The sequence below is a fragment of the Schistocerca gregaria genome, chromosome 8, assembly GCF_023897955.1.
Source record: "Schistocerca gregaria isolate iqSchGreg1 chromosome 8, iqSchGreg1.2, whole genome shotgun sequence".
NCBI lineage: Eukaryota > Metazoa > Arthropoda > Insecta > Orthoptera > Acrididae > Schistocerca > Schistocerca gregaria.
The window spans coordinates 119,736,731-119,762,667 of record NC_064927.1 but is presented as its reverse complement, the minus strand read 5'-3'; the positions used below and the strand labels follow the sequence as shown (position 1 = coordinate 119,762,667).

The 25,937-nt window shown below is 44.8% G+C and overlaps 1 protein-coding gene across 1 annotated transcript in view; it reads left to right on the top strand.

Moving 5' to 3' along the window:
• LOC126284968 (uncharacterized) overlaps positions 1-25,937 on the top strand; it is a 149,953-nt gene that overhangs the window by 84,563 nt on the left and 39,453 nt on the right. The window contains exon 2 of the mRNA XM_049984246.1: positions 823-974. Coding sequence (XP_049840203.1) covers positions 823-974 — 152 coding nt within the window. The remainder of the gene's footprint in view (positions 1-822; positions 975-25,937) is intronic.

Genomic DNA, 25,937 nt, shown 5'->3' with positions numbered 1-25,937 from the left:
AGTGACTCCTTTTCCAAAAAGTTGTCGTCTTTGTCAGTCTTGACTAGGACAACCACTGCAAACTGTAAGAACTAAGGTCTGTCCCTCGACTTCAGTGCTTGAAGCAGTTGCACCTTCTAGGGACAAAGATGTCACTTCGTACGGAAGACAGCGCACGTTGATCGTAATATTTCCAATTCTCTGATCGCCATACGTACTGATTTTGTCGGATTCGTTGCAAACACCCGTTCAGGATGGCGTCTGAAACAAATGGGTAACTCTCTCCCTGGTTAAGGGCAACGCTACTGTTCCTATAAATGGCGTATGCCAAGCCGGAATAGTCTGCTAGGATGGTGGTTTCCTTCCATTCTGCGTCATTACGTCTCCTTACACTTTAGTATCGGACTTCGCCTTTATGAACCAGGCTACACAGCTTTCACCTATGACGTCCACGATTTTGCTTAGCTCTACGACAGCTGGTAAATATATAAAAAAACTTTTGAATCATGTTGTCTCGTGTTTGCAAATGAGTTATTATCTAGTACACTTGTAAAGTTATTGAAGGCCGGCAGCTGTGTACGAGCGGCTCTAGGCGCTTCAGTCCGGAACCGGATTGCTGCTACAGTCGCAGGTTCGAATCCTGCCTCGGGCATGGATGTGTGTGATGTCCTTAGGTTAGTTAGGTTTAAGTAGTTCGAAGTCTAGGGTACTGGTGATCTCACATGTTAAGTCCCATAGTGCTTAGAGCCATTTGAACCATTTTTTTTTTAAAGTCCAAAGTCGTAAGGATAATATATGAACGTCTGTGTGTGGACAGGGATTTGCAGTGCCTCGTGCTTGCAGGTGTGCTGCTGGAGCGCCGCGCTGGCGCTGGTGGGCGGATCGGCCAGCCCCTGTCGAGGGCCGGCGGAGGGCACACGCCTCAAGTACGTGTGGGGCGACGCGCTCACCGACCACCCGGACTGCAGGGGGCCCACAGGGCAGGCATACCCCATGTGAGTACTACTGCGCCGCCATTGCACTTGGAAACTCATAGCACTGTGCTCACTTTCTTCACCTGTCCTGCGTTTGCAGCGTTTTTAAACTGTGCTATATCACCATCTTGAAGGACCTTCATTCAGGGTGAAAAGTATTTAAACCGACAAACTCAGGGAGTTTGTAGGGGGCATCAAAACAAATATTTTTCACTAATGTTATTTTTTCCTATAAGGAGTATTTGAAGCAGTAGAGGAAGATTTCTCTAGCGGCAAACCAACAAACACTTTTCCATTTTTTTATGTCCCACACCCAACACATTAACACAAACCAATTTCAGTTACAGTAGATTTTCAAAAATGCCACCATTGACACGTAAAAAAAAGGTTACATCGTCGGATCATGTTCTGTCTAACCCCAATAGTATCCTGAATTATTGCTGCTGCTACTATCCGGACAACCAGATCCTCTGCTGTAGCAACAGGAGTTACGTAAACAAGGTTGCGCACTCTCCCCACACAAGAAAGTCCAAAGGGGACATATCTGGGGATCGAGCAGGCCATGGTACATGACCACCTCTACCAATCCACTTTTTGGGAACCGTCGGTCCAGGAGTCGACGCACACGACGACTGAAATGTGTCGGCGTCCCGTCATGATGGAACCACATGCATTGTCTTGTAGGGAGCGTGACGTCTTTCAGCAATTCTGGCAATGCTCTAGCTAGAAAATTGTAATAGTGCCTGCCATTTAATGGCCTAGGTAGCAGATACGGCCCAATTTAACAGTCCCCAACAACACCGACCCACACATTAACGAAGAACCGCACTTGATGAGCGCTAGTAACTGTGGCATGTGGGTTATCCTCACTCCAAACTTGCGAATTGTGCATGTTGAAGACTCCATCACGCCCGAACGTTGCTTCATCGGTAAACAACACAGAGGATGGAAATGTAGGATGAATTTCACACTGTTCCAGGTACCACTGCGAAATCTGTGCTCTCGGTGGATAATCAACTGGTTCCAGGTTGTGGACACGCTGTAAGTGAAATGGACGTAACAATTCCTCTCGAAGGACTGTTCTTACATTCGTCTGATTCGTACCCATGTTACTTGCAATTACACGAGTGCTGATTGAAGGATCCCGCTCCACATGCTGGGAGACAGCTTCCTCAAATTGCAGCGTTCTTACCGTGCGGCAGCGTCCCTGTCCAGGTAATCTGCTAAATGACCCGGTCTCATGCCGGCATTGGTACACAGCAGCAAAGGTCGTATGATGCGGGATATGGTGATTAGGATATTGTTGTTGATAAACCCGCTGTGCAGCTCGTCCGTTGTGGTGCGCTACTTAGTACGCACCAACCATATCAGTGTACTCACCACAGATATATCGCTCCACTAGTAAACAGAGACAATGCACTACTACACTGGTGGACAGCAGTTGCCTACAACTGAAGAGCGTAATACGGCCTACAACAACTGAAGACCGTAATATTGTCTCCAACGGTTTAAATAATCCTCATAGGAAAAAATGACATTAGGGAAAAATATTTGTTTTGATGTCCCCTACAACCTCCCAGAGTTTGTCTGTTTAAATACTCTTCACCCTGTACACAAAGGCCTTACAGACAGGCCAACATCCACTTCCTTCGTACTTACAGCATTTGAAGGTCACAACTTTTGAAGGTCAATGTCTGGACGTCAATATCCTATAGCACTAAGAGAAACCTCTGTAAACATCTCGGAAAAAATCTACTTCGAAGATTTGAGTATTTGCGAGCACAGTCAACTTCAAAAATTTCGAACAACGTATACTCGGCAAGAAAAAAGAAAGAAAAAAAGAAAGAGACTCACCACGAGGGAATTGCGCCAATGGAACGGACATTGGTAGCTGTTATGTACTTGTACGGACAAACAAATGATTACAATTTCAGAAAAACTTCATGATTTATTAAAGAGAGAGAGCTTCACAAATTGAGCACGTTAGTAACGCATTAGTCCGCCTCTGGCGCTTATGCAAGCAGTTATTTGTCTCATCATTGATTGATAAAGTTGTTGGATGTCCTCATAAGGATATCGTGCCAGATTCTGTCCAATTGGTGCTGTAGATTATGAAAATCTCGACATGGTTGGATGACCTTGTCCATAATGTTATAAATGTTCTCATTTGGTTATGTATCCGTGAAACTTGCTGGCCAGGGTGGGGTCGGGGAAGCACGAAGACAAGCATTAGAATCTCTCGCCGTGTGCGGGCGGCCATTATCTTGCTGAAATGTAAGCCGAAGATGGCTTGCGATGAAGGTCAATAAAACAGCGCATAGAATACCGTCGACGTCCCACTGTGCTGTAACAGTACCGTGGATGACAATCAAAAGGATCCTGCTACGAAAGAAATTGCACCCTACAGCGTCACTCCTGATTTTAGACCGTGTGGCGCACGACAGTCCTGTTGGTATCCCACCGCCGTCCTGGGCATCTCCAGACACATCTTCAGCCTGACATCTCATTGACTGGAGTAGAGTTGTCTATAGTGATGAGGCCGCTACGGAAATGCCTCAAACAGCGGAGGAATACCAGCCTGGCTGCCGCCCACCATGTGGTAAGATATCCCACAGGAGGACATACAGCAATTCTGTCAATCGATGCCAAGCCGAATAACAGCTTGCATAAGGGCCAGAGGTGAACTAACGCGTTATTGACTTTCTTCACTTTATGAGGATCTTTCTATTCACTACATCATCCATCTTTTTCTAAAATTGTAAGCAATTGTTTGTTTGTACACGTAGACCACAGCTACAGATTTCCTTCCCCTTAGGCTAATTACATCGAGGTGTGTCGGTTTTGTTTTAGAGGGTACAAGAGCCTCTGGTAGCTGGATGAACAAATCACTGCAATTATCAACACAAATATCACATTTTCACTTATTTCTAACGCACATGAATTTTTAAGTTATGGCAGTTCAATTAAGGATGAAGTAACATAGTACTGTCCGGGCGGGTAGGCGTGCCAGTCCCCTGCACGAATCCGCCCGGCTGATTAGTGTCGAGGTCCGGTGTGACGGCCAGTCTGTGGATGGTTTTTAAGGCGGTTTTCCACCTGCCTCGGCGAATGCGGGCTGGTTCCTCTTATTTCGCCTCAGTTACACTGTCGGCGATTGCTGCGCAAACATTGTCTCCATGTACGCGTACACCGTAATCGCTCTACCACGCAAACATTTGGGGTTACACACGTCTGGTATGAGAGGTTCCCGGGTGTGGGAGACGTCCACTGGGGGTCGAACCGCACAATAACCCTGGGTTCGGTGTGGGGCGGCGGTGGGGTGAGTGGACTGCTGTAACCTGTTGTGGGGTTGTGAATCACTGAGGGCTACGGCTGGGACGAAGCCTCTCCGTCGTTTCTAGGTCCCCAGATCCATACAATACAATACAACACAGTACTGAGAAAGTGTTCTAAAAGAAAATGTCATCAATTTACGTTCTTTAATATTCGAGATTACGTATACGGCATGCTATCCCTGATGATGGCAACGTGGTCGATTGCCGAAATATTGTGTCCTATGCACACTCGTACCAGTCTGTTCACCCGAGATTTATTTCGTCATCTGAGGAATGGATAGATTACCTAAGAAGTAGTAAGAGAATTCATACATACGTATTATCAGTTAACATTTTCGTTGGCAAGTTTTTGTTTAACTTCCTCCGTTTTGTTTTTAGATTTCCAGGTCTGTTCTACAAGTATTTTTTTCATTTCAGATTTTGTCTTCTGATGACTAAATTAAATATTCAAAATGCCTACCGTTGGTTCCAATACACGCTTGTAAACGCCGCATCTTGGATTGTCGCTCCCATATTCCAGGTTTCTGCTCAACTCTTCTTTAACTGGCTGGCGAAGAATATCAACATTAGCGATAGGTCTCGAATAAGCTATGTCCTTTAAATGTACCCAAGAATAAAAATGGCATGTGCTGAGATCAAGAGATAGGGCAAGCCAAGATGTTTCCGCCTCAGAACCTGTCAAATTATTTGCGAAACGCTGATTTAAAATTGTTCTTGCTTGCAGGGCAAAATGAGGTAGTACCCCATTGCGCATAAATCACACGTTCTGACGTAAGTGTTGGGAACATCTGCCAGCAACACCTTCAAATGTCCCATTGAAAAGTCACTGTATGATGCTGTAGTGAGTGTTCCATGGAAAATAAAAATCCAATTTATCTGTCTCTAATTACGGCAGGTCATACATTAATGTTAAATTGTTGTTGATGTTTTGCTTCCAAAGCATACATGTATGTTGTTACAATTCTGGTAAACTTTGCTTTATCAGTGAATAGTAATAGTATGGTAGACAGAAAGTATGGTCCTGAGCACACATACCCAGTAACAAAGTACAAACGGCTTTTGTGGACTGACAATCCGTTTCAGTAAGAAGATGGCATGGATAAAAAAGTTCCTCTTGTAACACTTTTCACACTGTTAAACGCCTCACATTCTCAGTTTCTGCTATTTCTCTGGTACTGCAGCCATTATTGTCCCCAATATGATGAGGTACTCGATCTTCTAAATCAGGTGTTCTAACACTGTTTGGTCTTCCACAAGGAAAAGACCTTTTATTTTTATTCATATAAGCCTGTCTGTCTTCCTAAGACGTCCATGTATTCTGTGTATCTTCTGTTCGGCAAATGTGTATTAGGAAATCTTTCAGCATACAAACATCTGGCTTCAAACACATCACAGTTTGCGAGTTCATACATCCTTTGCATGTCCGCCGTGTGCTGATTAGACTACATTTTAGCCATAACTGTACAGTACAATAAGATTACGCCCGAGCTGGCGTCACACCCGTGACTGGTAGTTGCTAACTCACGCTTGTTCTGTGATGCTCGTCTCGGAAATAGCCGATTCGATTCCTGGTGGCGCAGGCATTTCAGAACACACTAAACGCGAGTCCAATAAGAACTGCAGAGTAAGCTTCCACTACTGACTGTGTTCTAGATACTAGTTATCTACTAGTAGACCTGCCATGACAACTAAAATAAACATAAGAAGACTTTGGTAAAGCGCTTCCCGAAACGAACAACATAATCAAGCTGGAAATTTTGAAACAAAAGGACAGAAACGAAGCAAACATATAACGATAAAAATGTCTCTTTAACTAAGACATTGTAAAAAATTGACCATATGCGTACATGAACATTTTTGCTCCTTGTAACTCGATCCATCCCCCAGAGGTTTCGCACATTATTTAACACCCATGTATATATAGTTTTGATGCAACGTAACCACACTAACAAGTCCAAATCCGAAGGCAAGGTCGTCAGCGAAACAGAATACTTAGCACTGAACATCAACGCACAGCCAGTACGTAACTGCCGCTCTCGACGGAAAGTGTAGGTATTTATACAAACATCGAATATTTCAGACTACTCAGACTTTAAAATCAGATATTTCAAGAACCTACCAGAAATTATAAATACTAAATAATGAATTATTTGCTTACGCTCTGGTTTGAACAGGCGACCCAAAGCCCGCTAAACCAGTGAAGCCGACCACTACGCCACACTCAAAGCACCACAGCTTCACTGTGATCAGCTTCTAAGGTAGACCCTCGTTGCGAAGCTTCGCGGTCGTGGAGTAGGCCTTAGGTTTCATTGAACCTCCCATCGTCGAACTGCGTCGCTGGACTGTAATGGGGCTTTGATGCAGAGGACATAGACGACGCCTCTGCGCTTTTGTTTTCTTGATGGAGGGCATAACCCTCGACTGCATAAATGGCGTCCGACAAGCCACAAAGCATACAGCAGGGCCCAAAGTAGTTCAGTAATCTTTCCGATAGACCTACTTTGCGCACAGGCGTAAAAAATCGACACGAAGTCCTCCGCCCTGTGCCGGTGCTTGGGATTCTAGCGCTCTCGCTCTTTCTCCTGGCCGTCCGATGTCCGTACGCGAGCCAGCGGTCTTGCTTATTCAATTCTGGTGGTAAGGTGTGACACGTAATCATGGCAAGCATCGCCCTATTGAAAGGGGAACAGTGTATCCACTGATTAGGCGTCGCGGACTGGGACCTGTAGTGTCGTGATTTGCCGTGTTGAGTGCGACTGTCATGGTGGACACTGTTGTATCCCAGTTCACCTGTTAAAGATCAACGTACATAGAGAGCCAACATCTTACTAAAGCGTTCTGTGAGAGCATTCGTCTTTTGGCGGTGGATGATGCCGCAGCGTGACATTAGCTCTGATATTAGTCTGGATTGGATAACTTTTCCACGATCAAAGATCATTAAACAAGGTGCTCTGTTGTTTCATAATAATGTCTTCTACGAGGAGCGTCAGGTTCCAGAGGTTTGACATTCGGCACAGCTTTGATGGTAGTGTGGTGGATGAGATAGTCAGTGCAGACTATTATCGATAAATTTCAGTTGGTCGACCGGGAACCTCAAGAGGTAGATTCCAGTTCGGTGGAATGGCACTGCTTCAGGCGGGATAGGTACCAGATGCCCCGGAGGCGATTTCGGCACTGCTTCCGTCAGTGGTATTTCTCAGAACGGCTCACATTGTTTCTAACGGATCGGTAAAGACCTGGTCAGTGGTACCTGCTTCTGATTCTGAGTGGATTCTTAACGAATCTCAGGTGCCCAGATTTCGTAGCGTTGCGAACATACTTAAAGATATCTGGTCGTAAATGAGCTGCGATGACGAACAACTATTTCCACTCCACTGGATGATAGTTCCTCTTATACAGTGCTACGTTTACTAATTGTAATTCTCATTTGGTCGGTTGCTTCTCCAAGGCTCCTATAATTTTCAGGATTGCTGGATCTTCCGTCTGTTATGCAGCAATGTCATTTAACGCAGTAATAACTGAGATTTCGTCAGAGCTGTCAGGTTCCATCAAAGGATTACTTGGCAGGCAGTCAGGATCCTCGTGTTCGAGTCCGTTTTGTATAGCACTGAAACGTCATACTCCTGGAGCCACAGTGCCTGTCTCGCCAGCCGACCCGATGGATCCTTCAGTCTAGTCAACCAGCGTAGAGAATGGTGGCGCCGTCACAGTGGCGAATGGTTTGCCAAATAAATACGGCCGGAACCAGGCTAATCAGCTAACATAGAGAATTATGGTCCCGTCAAAATGGCGGATCGTTTGCCAAATAAAAAGGGCGGGAACTTACTGACGGCCCAAACAACTGCAAAGCACTGTTCCTCGTCTATCGAGAACTTGGAGAATACTATAGAAACATAAGCCATCACATTTCCAGAAGTTTAGAAAAATGCACGAGAACTACATCGATCCCTTAGCCTCTAGCGTCTGTGTGAAGTTTTGTATTGTATGTTGCTTGTATTATATTGTATGTTTGGCTTTCTCGTCATACAATGCTAGAACTGGAGACGATGTTAGCGCCTTTTCTTGCACCTAGTTCTACAAAAACCTGGTACATCCATGCAAGAGTTCTTGCAAGGGGCATGCCTTGCTGCAGAATTCCTTTATGAATCGCCCTTAGTACAGCATATTCCGAGAAAACTTCTCACATCACGAATGTGCTAAGGAGTCGAAAAATCTGTGACCGCACATACTTTCTCTGCACCGCGAGGAACTGCATCGCCATTCAGTAGATGCCTCATGATTTTTATTTCTTGAGTGACCATTTTTTCGGTTTCGAGCAGAGACCTGCAGTCTGAACACGGTTGAACATGTTCGTTAGTCTGCTTAGATCTTCAAATTTCTTAGAGAAAACGGCAATGTCATCCCTATAGTAAAGAATGGTCGTCATTTTAGGTATCGAAGAAGGTTGCCCATGATACGTACAAAGTTGGCTGGAGCGTTACACAGTCCAAAAATCATAGTGGCCGGTACTGCCTCCACCACAGCTCGTGGCAAACTCGTGGCATATCATGCGTTTCTTCCTAAGAATCATCAGGCGCGTTTCCGCGGTGTTTCGGCAGGTGTTCACAATTTTGTTCTTGTAACGTTTGGATGGAGTCGACCCAAACAAATACTGTTCATCACATAGTTTCGACGACGCCCAGTGACAACTGAAAACCTCGGTTTGTTTCCCGTTTTAAAGAAAATTGTTTGGAAGCGATATTTTGCGATTTCATTCGATAGAGCTGTCTCAGATTAGTCCAATGCGATATCCGATTTAGCGATTTGTGTTAAAAATGGACGATAAAACAAGAGTAACAACCTCGTCTCATTATGCTGTTCTGCTACATGCTGTCTCCCACCGCCATGTAGCTGCGCTACTCAGTCTTGGCTGCACTGAGCGTCGCATGAAATGTGAGCAGTATTTGGGCCGACTCCATCAGCACATTGAAAAAAAGAAACTGCAAAACATCAGTTGCCCCTTGGCGACTCTTAGGATATTTATCTTCTAGAGCATTACGATGCACTAACAAATGAAAAAAATCGCCATTGATGTTTTGAAGATTTTGAGCGCTATTGCGTAAAAGACATATCGAGCATTATAACAGAGCAGTCGTTAGCGAAGTGTGTAGGGCATAAATTTGTAATCGCGATGTCGCTGGTTCGATTCTGGCCAGTAGCAACATTTCTTCACTTTCATTTAAGTTATGCATAATCAAATGAAACGCTTGTTAACGAGTATTTCTTCATATATTTTTAGTAAAATTGTTTTTGTAATTAGTAATTATATGACAGTGCTACTATTAACAATAAATAAAATTTGCTTATGAACATTTGCTTTTTAATAATAAATATAAAATTCGAATAAAACAAAGTAAAAGTAAGTTGTTAACTACGGAGAATCCAATCAACGACATCTCAATTACAAATTTATGTCCTGCACTCTCAGCTAACGGCGGCTCTTCTATAATGTTAGAATCGTCTTCTACTTAACAGCACTCGAAAATCTTCAAGTCATTAAAGGCGATTTTTTAATTTTTAACTGCATCGTACTGCTTTACAAGTATGGGATACGAGACTGCCTCTCAAATGAGTATTCAGAGAATCAAAGAGGGCTAATACGTAAGGCCATTTGTGGTGCGGAAGACATCGCCAGGGCCTACAGTGATATGGATGCTTTTATAGACAACAATAGCAAGAACAGCTAACAAAGTCTTCGAATTATTCTTGTGAATGTTAAACATTTCTTCGTGGACTCTTAAGATATTTTCCTTAGCAGAAGTGGAAGGGTTCAGATAGAAAATATGCACAATACAAAGGCGTAAGACTCTTAAAACCATATGACATCAAGAAATGTCAACAGCTGTTCCTTTGGCCACGTCTTGGAGGACGTGTTTTACCGTTGACATCCTTTGACCTTTCGTTGAAAGACGTGGATTGTATAACGTAGATGGCCGACGACTGCTGCATTAATGTTGTCACAGCTGATTACCGAAATACAAGGAACAGGGACGGTGATATGCAGCACCAGTAGATACCTCATCCTCTCGTAGAAGTATATTTGTTTGACCACCGTCTGTGAGGGGCTTATTATGCTTGCATACATGTAATTTTCAACGGTTTACTAGTGTGCAAGACGACCTGGTTAAAGGTCAGAATACCTTTACTCCAGAGAGCCTATTATGCGTCGAGACTCGAGAAACAGGTTCCAGGTCTGGGAGGCTTTATTTAAAGAGATGAATGCGCACTGCAGTGCGGCCTGCTCCCTTATTTGTCGCAAACCCTGCCGGTTGCAAGCTGTGTTTATTCTCAGACTACTTCATGGTTCTGACTTGTATCTTGTTCCCTATGCTCACACTGCGGTGCGAACCACAGCACAAATTTCAGTATAATGGTGCACTTTCTTAATATTACTACATCATTATACATTATCGCTCGTTTCATCTCTTTCTGTAAAAGGCCCTCTCAGTTTTTATATTCGTTATGGGTACTGCTTGTAACTGAATCTCTGCTGGGGACCAGCTAATGACGTGTGGCGGAGTATAGTTGTTCATGTACTAGTATCACTTCCACTTCCATTCCCTGTTCCAGTCGCGAATGGTGCATAGTAATATTTAGCGATGTATATGCCGAAGGAAGCAATATGTCGTTGGCGTCTTCCAGGAAAGGACCCTTTCGGAATTTTAACGGTGAACCACATCGTAATCCACAACGGCTCTTTTGTGCAGTCTCCCACTACTGGAGCTGGATGAATACCTCCGTGACGCATGAGCTTACTAAACGAAACCGTCACAAAACACGCTACTTTTCATCGGATGTTCTCTACTTCCGCTTTCAGTTTTAGCTGAAGAGTTCCAGAGTGGGAGAAACACGAGGTCGGTTCAAAACATTCCGGAACATTCATAAGTTAGCGCCAATGGTGTGTTGGAGCGAAATACTGTTGGCATCCCTGCACACGCTTGTGTTTGAAATGTAACTGCCCGAAGTTACATTGTTGTCTGTCTCGTAGTTGTTGTTCAGCGCTGTATTGAGTAGAACGTTGTGTCGCACAGTTAGCGAGTTTTGAGATGGCAGAGCTAGAAGAGCAATGCCTTTCCATTAAATTTTGTGTGAAACTCAATAAAACCTTCAGAGACATGAGTGTTAAGAATGGTTCACACGGCTTAAAAACGACCGGACGGATGATACGTATGAGTCTCGGTCAGGATGCCATTCGACGTCTGCCGGCGACGCTCATTCTGGAACGTCAACGAAGTTATGCATGCCAGTCGAAGACTGACTATTCAAGACATTGCAGAGAATGTAACATTTCAGTCGGATCATGTCATCAGAGTCTGACTCAACATATTCGAATGCATCGTGTTGCCGCCAGATTCGTACCACGCCTTATGAGTCAAGACCAGAAAGACCTTCTCCTTGCAGTTTGTGAAGAGCTTTTGGGCGGCACAAATGAGAACAAGATGTTCCTTAAGAGAATCATTACTGGTGATAAAACGTGGGTGTACGGTTATGATACTGAGACAAAGGTTCAATCTTCAGAGGTTAGCTCAAATGTCAAAGACACGTTGACATTTTTGTGACTGTGAAGAGTGCATTATGAATTCGTGCCACAGGGTCAAACTGTTAATCTATGACACTATCGGACGTGCTGCGATGCCTAGAAGAAAATGTGGGAAGGAAACGGCCTGAAATGTGGCAAGCCACTTCATGGTTCTTGCATCACTATAACCCACCTTCACATTCATCCATGTTTGTGCGTGACTATTGCACAAAAAACGAAATCACTGTGCTGCCTCCCTCCTTACTCTCCAGACCTGAACACTGTGAACTCTTTTTATTTCTAAAGTTGAAAACTCCGTTAAAAGGAGGAAGATTTGCAACCATAGACGAGATAAAAATAATATGCAGATGGCGGTGCGCGCAAATTTGTACTAGAACCAATGTCTAGAATCGTACCGTTTCCGTGTTACGCTGTTCGAAAACTTATTAGGTAGGTAGATGTGCAACGGGGTAGTCACTGTGGGGAGCAATTACTTCAGATCGGCTGAAGTCATTTGACGTCTGTGGTACCTCTCTGACCTGATTCTAACGCCATTCACGCGTCTGAGAGTGTTAGAGCATCATTGTTGAGTACACGTTTGCAGAATATGCCGAAGTGATACGTGTGTATGCCGAAGCTTTCGTAAGTGGAAGAGCTGCTCGTTGCCTTCGTTAAGATCGTTATACCCACTGTCAGATTCCATAGCACACCTTTTTCACCATAATTACCCAACGGTTTCGAGAAAGGGATATTTCCACCATCAGAAGGCGTGACAGTGGTGCCACAAGGAGACGCTGCAAATAGAGGGGCAACAAGGGAATCGTCCGACATTGCGGGCTACCTACATTCAGGGGCAAGTATACATTTAGAGTGCAAACCTATTGTTCGCTTTCGATTGACAGGTCCTTAACCTGTTGTTCTCTTTAGATTGATAGGTTCGTAACCTATTGTTCCACTAAGAGGATTATGACATCATGAGGATAATTTGTCCTTTTGATCGACGGGTCTTTAACTTACTCTTCAGTTAAGTGGTTTTCCAAGAAACCCCAACGCTTCCCCCAACCCCACCCTCGCCCCTCTGCGTACTCCACTCGCCAATACAAGCACACTTTTGATACCTGTTTGATTGATTAAATTATTAAAGCGAACAAATATTTAATCCATTTCTCTGGGAAAATCGCCAGCCCTCCCTCACCTGGAAATTTATGGGAAAAAGACTCATTTGATTGGCCGTTTGGTGGGAAAACGATAGCTGTATATACACTCCTGGAAATGGAAAAAAGAACACATTGACACCGGTGTGTCAGACCCACCATACTTGCTCCGGACACTGCGAGAGGGCTGTACAAGCAATGATCATACGCACGGCACAGCGGACACACCAGGAACCGCGGTGTTGGCCGTCGAATGGCGCTAGCTGCGCAGCATTTGTGCACCGCCGCCGTCAGTGTCAGGCAGTTTGCCGTGGCATACGGAGCTCCATCGCAGTCTTTAACACTGGTAGCATGCCGCGACAGCGTGGACGTGAACCGCGTGTGCAGTTGACGGACTTTGAACGAGGGCGTATAGTGGGCATGCGGGAGGCCGGGTGGACGTACCGCCGAATTGCTCAACACGTGGGGCGTGAGGTCTCCACAGTCCATCGATGTTGTCGCCAGTGGTCGGAAGGTGCACGTGCCCGTCTACCTGGGACCGGACGGCAGCGACGCACGGATGCACGCCAAGACCGTAGGATCCTACGCAGTGCCGTAGGGGACCGCACCGCCACTTCCCAGCAAATTAGGGACACTGTTGCTCCTGGGGTATCGCCAAGGACCATTCGCAACCGTCTCCATGATGCTGGGCTACGGTCCCGCACACCGTTAGGCCGTCTTCCGCTCACGCCCCAACATCGTGCAGCCCGCCTCCAGTGGTGTCGCGACAGGCGTGAATGGAGGGACGAATGGAGACGTGTCGTCTTCAGCGATGAGAGTCGCTTCTGCCTTGGTGCCAATGATGGTCGTATGCGTGTTTGGCGCCGTGCAGGTGAGTGCCACAATCAGGACTGCATACGACCGAGGCACACAGGGCCAACACCCGGCATCATGGTGTGGGGAGCTATCTCCTACACTGGCTGTACACCTCTGGTGATCGTCGAGGGGACACTGAATAGTGCACGGTACATCCAAACCGTCATCGAACCCATCGTTCTACCATTCCTAGACCGGCAAGGGAACTTGCTGTTCCAACAGGACAATGCACGTCCGCATGTATCCCGTGCCACCCAACGTGCTCTAGAAGGTGTAAGTCAACTACCCTGGCCAGCAATATCTCCGGATCTGTCCCCCATTGAGCATGTTTGGGACTGGATGAAGCGTCGTCTCACTCGGTCTGTACGTCCAGCACGAACGCTCGTCCAACTGAGGCGCCAGGTGGAAATGGCATGGCAAGCCGTTCCACAGGACTACATCCAGCATCTCTACGATCGTCTCCATGGGAGAATAGCAGCCTGCATTGCTGCGAAAGGTGGATATACACTGTACTAGTGCCGACATTGTGCATGCTCTGTTGCCTGTGTCTATGTGCCTGTGGTTCTGTCAGTGTGATCATGTGATGTATCTGACCCCAGGAATGTGTCAATAAAGTTTCCCCTTCCTGGGACAATGAATTCACGGTGTTCTTATTTCAATTTCCAGGAGTGTAGACTACTGTTTAAACAATTTAGACAATGTCTGAAGTATTGTTTATTTAAACAATTTATAGGATAGGAAGCAGTGTGTGAAATATAGCTTATTTAAAGATTTCGGCGGGAAATCGATTGCAGTGTATGGAATAGTATTCAAACAGTTTAGAAAATGTGTGAAAACCTCCCAGGGGGGCTCACTGCTCTTTGGTGTGTTCGTGCTTGGCTACCACCGGGCCCCAGCCTTTGCAGCATCTTTTCTCTTCCGTACTGCACGTCTGCCCTCTTGCTATTCTTTTTCCCTCCCTTGGGGAATATGTTTGTGGTGTTTTCGGGACTGTTCCGCACTGTCCGTAGCTGATTACGAACTGTCTCAGCGCTGTTTTTCATTCCTATTTTCGTCCTTTGTACACCTTTTCCTAGCCTTCCTCCACTTCAGCGTTTCAAGTTCCACTTTTTCTTCTTCCTCCCTGTGCACTACTGACAGCTGGCTCACATGTCTGACGTGTAATGCACAGTGCCCAGCCCCTGGTGGACAGAAGGGTTGGCACGTACCCCCTGGTACAGGCCAGGCCTAGGGAGAGGTGATTGCCTGAGCTGCTACCATCCCAAATTGCTGATTGGTCTCTCTCAGGTGTTCGCGAGGTGTGACCTGAGTTATGAACAGTCACCTAAGTTGGGTGACCCCACCTCTGAGGGGGTGGGGTCCCAGTTGGAAGGAGTGTACCATCAGAGAGGCTGGCAATCGTGGGGTATTTTCTCGCAGTGAGCCAATCATCATTTCACCAAACGTAAATAGAGTGAGGCTAATGATTCAGACTCACCCAGCTGCAGAATGATTCCTCGTGGTTTCATCTACTGAAGATGGTCAGTCCTTTGCTACAGTAAATCCGTTCATTATATAGAAAGGTGTTAGTGCAGTTGCTGGCCCTGTGAAATGCTGCCCTCATTTGTGAAAAGGCACGTTGCTTTTGGAGACTACTTCTGATTCTGAAGCACAAAAACTGCTCGCAGCTTCACTCCTCCATCCTGTCAGTGTCGAGGCCCATCGAACACTGAATTCTTCTCATGGTGTTACTTACACTAGACTGCTTGATGGTCTGACCAAGGCAGAAATCCAAAAGTACCTCTGATCAGGGTGTCATTGCAACCCATCGGGTGGTGAAAACGGTAGATGCAGCCTTAGTGCCCACACGCGCACTTTTTCTCACGTTTGATAGAGTGGTGCTTCCATTCAAGGTCAAAGCAGGTTATGTAGTTATCACAGTCCGACCATAAATTCTGAACCCTATGTGCCGCTACCAGTGTCATCATTTCAACCACACTCGAATGTCCTGTCAACACCCAGCCAAATGTGCAAACTGTGGTACGAATGCTCATGAGGGCGACTATCTGCATCCTTCTCCCCGCTGTATCAACTGCAGTGGCGATCATGCTACTTCCTGTCGAAATTGTCGCGTTTATCTCGATTGGTGTGCTGTCCAGGGAGATCTGGGTAAAGGAAAAAGTGCCTTACCCAACTGCTCGCAAGTTATTGAGTAGTTGCAAACCCTGTGTTCTACCATCTGGCACTAAGAGTACTGTTCGTGCTCCACCTCGCTCCATGGAGGATATGGCCATGCAGGCATACGACCTCAAATTGGGCACTGCGGTTGTGAAATCGCCCAGTGTCATGGTAACGTCTCCTCATCAAGCAACCAGCAACCAAACTTTCAGCACATGGGTCAAAGTCACCTGTTACACAACCAGCAGGGCGGAAAGGACAGAAGGACTACTCCCGCCAAGACTTTCAATTTTCCTCCAGCCAACCGACATCTGAGTCTTGCCCTGTCAGCCGAAATGGCACCAAGAAGTCAAACAAAGGCAAATGGTCTTCTTTTTCGCCGACTGGGAGATCCTCTTCAGTGGTGTCGCCATGTGATAACCTCGCCTGCCCAACCTGTGTGTCGCCTGTGCGCACCACCAACCGTTTTTCTGCCGTGGTCTCTGCAGATCGACAGAAGAATAATACTGACGCCTCTGTAGATCTCGTGGAGCATGATCCTCCAGCTTCTGTGTCCTTTACCAGTAGTCTTTGAAGGCTGGCACTCAGCAGCCGCCAAGGTGACAACCTTAATTTTCTCCTTTCTCCCCTTTCCTCGTTACGACTCTTCAATGGAATGTTTGTGGTCTTCACTCAAACAAAGAGGATTTATGGCTGCTTTTAGAATCGCAGTGTCTGGTTGTTCTCTGCCTCCAGGAAACAAAAATATGTCCTCAGGACCACTTTGAGCTCTCGCATTTCTTCCTGGTCCATTTTGACCTTCCCAAGGATGGAATTCCATCTCTTGGGGAGTCATGCTGCTCATATGGTATGACGTTCATTGTCAACCTTTCTCTCTGACTGCCCGCCTTCCAACTGTTGCAGTTCACCTTTTCCTTCCTCACTTGACCTTTTCCCTTTGTACCATTTACCTACCTCTGTCATTCAGTGTCATAAGGGCAGACTCCCTCCAGCTTATTAGGCACCTACCTCACCCCCTTTTGCTGCTTGGTGACTTTAATGTGCACCATCCCCTCTGGGGCTCGCCTAGGAACTGTTCATGAGGTGACCTCTTAGTGGACCTTCTCAATCTACTTAACTTTTGCCTTAAGTCAGAAGCACCCACGTTCCTTTCAGACTCCACCGAACGTATTCCCATTTGGACCTATCCTTCTGCACTGCCCAGCTTGCCCATAGTCTTGAGTGATCCGTTCACTCTGACACATACTCGAGCGACCATTTCCCGTGTGCTATCCGTTTATCCGGCCGGAGTGGCCGAGCGGTTCTAGGCGCTACAGTCTGGAGCCGCGCGACCGCTACGGTCGCAGGTTCGAATCCTGCCTCGGGCATGGATGTGTGTGTGATGTCCTTAGGTTAGTTAGGCTTAAGTAGTTCTAAGTTCTAAGGGACTGAGGACCTCAGCAGTTAAGTCCCATAGTGCTCAGAGCCATTTTGCTATCCGTTTACTGACACTTACCTCATCTACGTGCACACCCAAATGGCAGCTTTCTAAGGCCAACTGAAGGCTTTACTCCTCCCTAGCGACGTTCGACGAACAAAAATTTCCCCAGTTGTGACGACCAGGTAGAATATCTTACAAACGTTATCCTTAGCGCATCTGAACGTTCCATTCCTCGCACTTCATCTTTATCACACTGTGTCCTGGTCCTTTGGTGGACTGAGACGTGCCGCGGCACAATTCGCGCATGGAGTCGTGCTCTGTGTTCTTAACCATGATCGTACGATGACAAACTGCGTTCGTTATATACAGCTGAATGCACAGTGTCGCCGCATTCTTCAGGATAGGAAAAAAGCTAGCTGGATTTCTTTCACTAGGTCTTTTAACAGTTCCACTCCTTCTTCCGTCGCGTGAGCCAACCTCTGACAGCTCTTTGGGACCAAAATCCACTCCCCAAACTTCAGCCTGATTGTAGAAGACGATGTCATAGTGGATCATTTTGCTGTCTCCAACACCTGGGGCTCCCATTTGCGGAGATTTCGACCTCCTCCCACTATCACCCTGCCTTCCTCTCCATCAGAAACGACCGGAGAAGATCTGGGCGATACCCTTCTGTTCTCAGACTCGTGAGTGTTACAATGCCACCTTTACTATGAGGGAGCTAGATTATGTTCTCACTTCATCCTGATCCTCCACCCCAGGGCCAGACGACGTTCACATTCAGATGTTGCATCGTCCTCTTCCAGGCAAGCACTTTCTGCTTCATACATGCAACTGCATCTGGAAAGAGGGCATAATTACCAGATTTTGGCGTGAAGCCACTCTCATACCCATACCTAAGTCCAGTAAGGACAAACACCTGCCTTCTAGCTACTGCTCCGTTTCTCTCACCAGCTGTGTTTGCTAGGTGATGGAATATATGATTCATGCCCGACTGGCAAGGTGGCTCGAGTCTCGCAATTTACTAACCACTGTGCAGTGTATATTTCGAGCGCGCTGTTCTGCAGTTGACAATCTCGTCACTTTGTCAACCCATGTCATGAATGGTTTTCTGCGGAAATCCCAGACTTCCGCCGTGTTTTCCGATTTGGAGAAAGCCTACGGCACCTGCTGGAGAACTGGTATCCTCTGTACTCTCTAGACATGGAACTCCATTGGTCTCATGCCCTGTTTCCTTCAGGAATTTTTAAAAGACCGAGTTTTCAAGGCACATGTGGGATCTGCCTTGTCAGATACCTTCATCCAAGTGGTTCCGTCTTGAGCGTCGTCCTCTTTGCTATCGCCATTAACCCTATAACGGGCTGTCTCCCGCCGGGCATCTCTGGCCTCCTTTTTGTTGACGATTTTGACATCCTTTGCACTTCTCCAAAGACTTGTCTCATTGAGTGGCCTCTTCAGCGATGTCTCGATCGTCTTTAATCGTGAAGCATCGACGATGGCTTTAGTTTCTCTGTTGCTCTTCCGTTAGTTGAAACTGCAAAATTCCTGCTCGATAGGAAACTTTCCTGGTCCTCCCACGTGTCTTTCTTGGCAGCCTGTCTCTGTGTCCTATGTATCCTCAGTGGTACTTTCTGGGAAGCAGATAGAACCACCCTCCTTCGTTTGTACTGGTCTCTTGTCCATTCGAAACTGGGCGTTTCGTTTATGCATCTGCACGCCCGTCCCTATTACTCCATCTCAGTAGTATCCACCATCATGACATCCGTTTGGTCACCGGTGCCTTGTATGCTAGCCTGGTTGAAAATCAGTATGTAGAAGCCGCCGAACCATCGCTGTTCTACCGCCGTGACCTACTCCTCGACAGATATGCATGCCGTTTGTCTGCCAAGCATTTCTGTCAGAATCGCTTTCTGGCCAAATGTTCTTTTAACCTAGGGTACAGGTGATAGTCACTGGGCGCCAAGTCAGGACTATAGGCTGGGTTGGTGATTGTGTGCCACTGAAACTGTTGCAGGAGAGCAACGGTTTGCCGAGCCGATGTGTGGGCGAGCGTTGTTCAACTTTCCTCTTCTCCGGTTCCGAATTGCCCGTTTGAGTTTTTTCAGAGTTTCACGGTACCTGTCAGCGTTAATTGTGGTCCCAGTGATTCAGCTCCGACGACGAGGTGAAAGAAAAGGTTCATAACTTCCTGAACAGCATGGCGGCGAGCTGGTATGACATGGGCATACAAAAACTGCCGCAGCGTCTACAAAAATGCATTGAGAGAAATTGTGATTATGTCGAGAAATGGCTAAATGTTCAAGCTGAAAACTGATGTAAACCATTGTAGAAATAAACAGGTCTATGTGCTTATAAAAAGTAGGAGAACTTACTTTTGGGATTACCCTCTTATTAGGAAGGCAAATAGAACAGTTAAATCACAAGATAAAATTAAAAGCTTATGGTCAGTTGTGAATGACGTGTCTGGTCAGCAGCATAAGCATTAAAAATATTTCTGTTACTGATACTTACTTTTACTTTTTCGTGTCCGGAAACTACAATTTGTTTGCCCAGTATTGGGCAATGTCCAATGCTTCTTCTTTAGCCAGCCATAGATCGTCGAGGGTGCATCTGTGTGGGCAGGTATGGCATTGTAGGAGATGTTCCATGTCCTGTCCAGTGCCGCAGTCGCATGTGTCGTCCCCATTTGATCAGATTAGATTTCACAGGAGCCACCCCAGTCCTGATGCAGTTAAGCATTCTCCAGGTCTTCCAGTCTGTTACTGATAAATCAGATGTATGTTCAGTATTTAACAAATATTGTCTGAGCGATGGTGAATTAAATAAGAATTTAGTTTTTACAGGGAATCATAAAACTCTAGGAAAATGCCTTTCTGAGACTGATGTCTGAAATACTCCTCTGTGATACTGACAAGGGGAAGATTGAGTCTATAATTAAATCGCTGAAGACTAAGGACTTTCATGGATATGATGGCGTGCCTAGCAGAATATTAAAGTACTGTGCTGCACATGTTAGCTCTGTCTTAGCCATATTTTTTCTTTAGGAATGGTCAATTTCCTGAACGATTGAAGTACTCAGTAGTAAAGCCGCTTTGTAAAAAGGGAGAATGTAGAAAATTTTAGACCTATTTATATGCTATCAGTGTTTGCTAAAGTTATTGAAAATCTTATGTATGGATGGATAATTCATCATTTTATATCACATAATTTGCTACCAATGTACAGTTTGGCTTTAGAAGTCGTTTAACAACTGAAAATGCTGCATTCTCTTTTCTCTGTGAGGCACTGGATGGATTAAACAAAAGATTTTGAACGCTACGCATATTTTTTGATTGAACTAATGTGTTGATTGTGTTGCTCACAAAAAATATTGCTCGAGAAGTTGGACCATTACGAGGATATGGGGATTAGCTCACAATTGGTTCACCTCTTAGGTTAACTACAGACAGCAAAAGGCGATTATTCAAGTGTTGAGAATGGCTGTGATGTGGGGTCTGAGTGGGGTACAGTCAAATGGAGGGTGCTGCAGGGATCAGTGTTGGGGCCACTTAATGCGTTGGCCACACAAACTGCAGTCTGTCTTTGGCCTCAACCATCAGCCTCCTCCAACGTCCTCAGTCCATGTATTCTTCTCCAGACAGCCCCAGAGTACTCATATCCCCTCTGACCTAATCAATCCATCGGAGTCATGGTCTTCCCTGTGGTCCTTCGCCTCTAATATCTTCCTCCACTACCTGCCTGATGATCTGGCCTTCTCGATGCATTACTTGTCTATACCACTTCAGCCTTCTTTCTGTGGTTACTGCTACGATGTCCATCGACTTATATAGCTCCTGCAATTCACAGTTCTTTCTTTTCCTCCATTCATTTCCATCCTTCACTGGCCCAAATGAGGATGGCACTCTAAAATGTCAGGAGTTTTCTTTCCATCTTTTAGGTGATGATCCACGTCTCTGCTCCATATAAAACTACAGGTTATATCATTGTCTTGTAGACCTTGATCTTTGAGGATATCGATAGAAGCCGGGACTTAATAGCTTTCCTAGAGCAAATCTTCACCTGTTTCCTGCTGGTAATCGTGCAGTGGTGTTGGGGCCACTACTGTTCCTTATTTACCCACGTGATATGCCCTCTAGTTTTACAGGCAATTCTGAAATATTTGTTTGCTAATGACACTAGATTGGCAGTAAAGGATGTTGTGTGCAACATTGGCTCCGTTTCAAATAGTGCAGTTCATGATATAAATTCATGGCTTGTATAAAATAAACGCCTACTCACAGTAAGACTCAGTTTTTACAGTTCATAACACACAATTCAACAATACCCGACGTTTTAATTTCACAGAATTTGCATATGATTAGTGACACTGAACAGCTCAAATTTCTAGGTGTTCAGATAGGTAGTCAACTGTCGTGGAAAGCCCACATTCAGGATTTTATTCAAGGACTTAATGCTGCCATTTTTACTATTCGAATGGTATCTGAAGTAAGTGATAGCTAGACACGAAAATTAGTCTATTTTGCTTATTTTCATTCGCTTCTGTCGTATGGTATTATATTTTGAGGTAACTCTTCTCATTCTAAAAGAATATTTTTGGCCCAGGAACAGGCGGTAAGTGGTGTAAGTTGGCGGACGTATTGTCGACCCCTGTTCACCAGTCTGTGTATTTTGACAGTGGCCTCTCTGTATGTATTCTTTACTGTCGTTTCTGGTTAACAATGTCAGCATATTCCCAAGAATTAGCAGCTTTCTTTCAGATAATACTCGGCAGATATCCAACCTGCATTTGGACAGCACATCCTTAACTCTTATGCAGAAAGGTGTCCAGTATACTACTGCATCCATTTTCAATAAGCTACCACTAGAATTCAGAAATCTTAGGAGTAATCCACGCGCTCTGAAAACGAAACGAAAGAGTTTCCTCATGTTTCACTCCTTCCATTCTATCGAGGAGTTCCTTGAAAAATTTAGCTGATTTTTATGCTGTATTGTTGATTGCGTTTACTTAAACTTACGGCTTGACTTTTTATGGGTTCATAAACATTTTGTTTTTGTCTGTTATTATTTTTATGTTGTAATTTCATGTACTGACACGTTCCATCACTTAGGAGATTTGCTCTTCAATTTGGTCTTACGGAACTAGACGTATAAATAAAATTAAATAAAAACAAAATAAAGTGACGCGTGATCACGTGAGTAGAAATGTCATAAAATCAGTAAAATTACGAATAACGATGGAAAATACGCCGAAATGCGGGGAAATTGAGGTCGTACTTGCATGTTTTCCGCTTGGTGCAGTGAGATTATTGTGCATGGGGACGAGTATGCAACAGTAAGGGGAATACGAGGAAAAGTTGACATGGAAGCACTGAGAACCAGAGAAACAGTCATTTGTCGTCGACAGCGATAAGACAGTTGGAATATGGATGACCACGAAATGTAGAGTAATAAATTTATATATGTCGTTTCACAAGCCCATGTGTGACCCCCAAAGTTATCGGCAACCGCCTTATAAATTTATATAAAATTTCATTAGCTAAAGAGCATTGTGTTACTAGCTGGAGTGACTGCAATGTACAGCGACAGAATGGATCGCGAATTTGACCCTGCGGCAATATCTTTTAACGAAATTTCAGCGTCCCGCCTACATATGGAGAGACAACCGTCATAATAAAATGAGACATATTACCGAATTTGTAAAGTGTTATGTAGCATAAACCTGATATTTAAAACTTCTTTGTGCTGTTCCTTAAGAGACTTCGTATGTGGTGAGGTACGTATTTCATTGATGTAAGGTATTTTGAAAGTGAGGAGGCGTCCTATGACAGACGTAGGTCTGTCTTAGCACTCCGTCATGAACCAAAAATGAGTTTAATATTCTAGTCCTGTGATGCAGATGTAACAAATGATAAGCTGATTAGAACGGAGTTTTTCTACTTGATGAGAGAATACTTAGAGGAAATGTAGCCTATGCCATACTGTTACAGGATTTTCACAAGAAGTAACGATACTTAGGCGAAGAAAAAAACAACGTGTGTGCCTCGATTTCTTGTCTTCCTAAATAACATATATAAAAGGGAGAAATCTACGTTTCGTGTGAGAAATTCGAGGTGTATGGTCAACAACATAGCTGTCCTGGATGGGGTAAAGTCTGTTTTTTAAGCCTGGAGGTCTATGTCGGGGTGGAATTGGTTAGAACTATTGAATACATCCAAGCACTGTGGTTAGGTGCAGCGATGGTCACAAGAAGTCGGCAAGTGGAAGTAACAGATTAGCTCAGCCTGTGATGGTGGGTGGGGTACAAAGAGTGCGCCGGTCTGTCAGATAGGTTAAGTGACCAGTGTGTTGAGTGAGCCGCTGCAGAAGCGGAAGTATGTGTCGCATGAGAGAACGATCAAAATGACCTGTGTCTGCACTGGACTTATTGATAACTTCCAAATTCCTACCACTCCAATCATCCCCAGATGCCATGTAGGCTGGGGCTTTACACTTTGGAATACACACGCGTCGACAAGTGAGGCTGCGGCCGTGGCGGTAGATTTCATCGACCTCTGAGAGACGGTATCGCACGTTGCGTGTGGACCTCAGTACATAAGCGCACAGGATGAGCGAGTATTTCAGCAATATCCGACATCTAGCCATGACAGCTACTATTACCGATTGGATCACACTTTAAGTGTGTCATGTTTAGTGCTTCTCAATACGCCACAGTGGACTCTTTCTTGCACAGTCTAACAATACCACCACTTGCAAAGTAGGTTAGAAATCGTATTAATAATGTTGCTCACGCAGGATATGTTCGCTTTATCGGACAACAACAAAGTTATCGACTGTGGATGGTATCGACAGAATGGAAATAATGAAGTCACTGTAAAAAAGTCATTAATTTTGGCACTTATCTTGAATGGATTCCCACGTAGATTTCGTGTATTATGGCTTATGTTGTTGATTCTAGGGTGATTACACTTTGACTGCTAGAAGGTCCAGATCTGTATTTTAGCAATATCTGAAGACCTAACAAATGCGTTTTTCAGGAAATTCTTAATGATCAAACAATCCCAGATCAGAACAATGGTATGGAGGAAACAATTTTTGACTTGGTGTTCACGATCCACATTTTTATTAAACTTCTTGTAAATTCACATACACTTCTTCTTAATTGTCACATCATCAAGAAAACAGTTTTGCATCAATCTTATAATATTTAATTTCTACTTTAAACAAACACAAGACTTGACTGTTCTTTTACAAAACGAAATAACAATTTAACTTCCGCAAAGTGAAACAAAGACTGCTCTGTGCGCATTCGCGTCAAAACGGTTGCAAGTAAGTCAAAGATTATGACAGTCTCACAGAAATGAATACACACAAGAACCATATCACCCTAATATATCAATACATCGGAGTGCCTATACATTAATAAAACCAAATGTGAATATTGTCCCAAAAATATGGGTGTACTTCACAGAAAAGTAGTACGTTATTACTGGTATCTTGAACATGGGTTGGAGTGGCGTAATGGTCACGTAAATAAAGGACCATTGCAACAGGTATTTGCTGCTGTTTATGTTACTATCCCATCACGTGGTACACTCTTTCTTCCCTCTTTCTTCCCTCTCTCTTCTTCGTGTTGTAGCAGAGAGAACCAATTTAGAAATTCTGTAGAGAGAACCAATTAAGAAATTCTGTAGCGCTTTAAAAAGAAAATACACTTAGCAGACCTGCAGCAGTCAAAATTTCACAACCGTGATTTATAAATTCACGTTGTAATTTGAAATTCCAACTACCATTTCATACATCACCGCCTCCAGTCGTGATGTCACATAATAAGAGGTTTGGATTATTTAATGAAATTTCTTGTCAAAAACATGACACTGTTGTTTATGTTTGAGTAGTTTTAAATTGCGTGCAGCAAATTGTTTAAAAGTCTATATTAACGATTTAATCAATATATCCTGTGTCACATCTTCTGAAGCAACATTTGTGACATCTTCAAGATGTGATATACATTTAATAACTCTGGAAACAGCGTTCGTTTTTAAAACTGTTGTGACATCGTCAGTGTGTGTGTGTGTGTGTGTGTGTGTGTGTGTGTGTGTGTGAAGTAGCTACTGCGTCCGCCTTATATTCCATACATCAGAATTATGCCACAGAAATTAACTTCAACAGTGTTTCAGGATCGATTCCCAGTCAGGTGTTTGCTTTGGAAGTGTCTCTGAGACGCGCCGGTATACGTCAGGATGGTTCACGCATGCAGAAACAGGACATTACTACTTTGAGATGGAGGCCAACAGCCGACAACGGCGAGCCCAGTGGTGCTTTCAAGTCCGTCCTGATAGTCCATACACTGCAATCGATTCCCCGCCAAATGGCCACTGAACTGAGCCTTTTCTGGCCAATTTCCAGGTGGAGCAGGGGGTGGACAGGGCTGGGGGGTTCCCAGAGGTTGAGGGGTTAATCAATTCATCGATTAAATTAATTAGTCAATCAAATTGATATCCAAAGTGT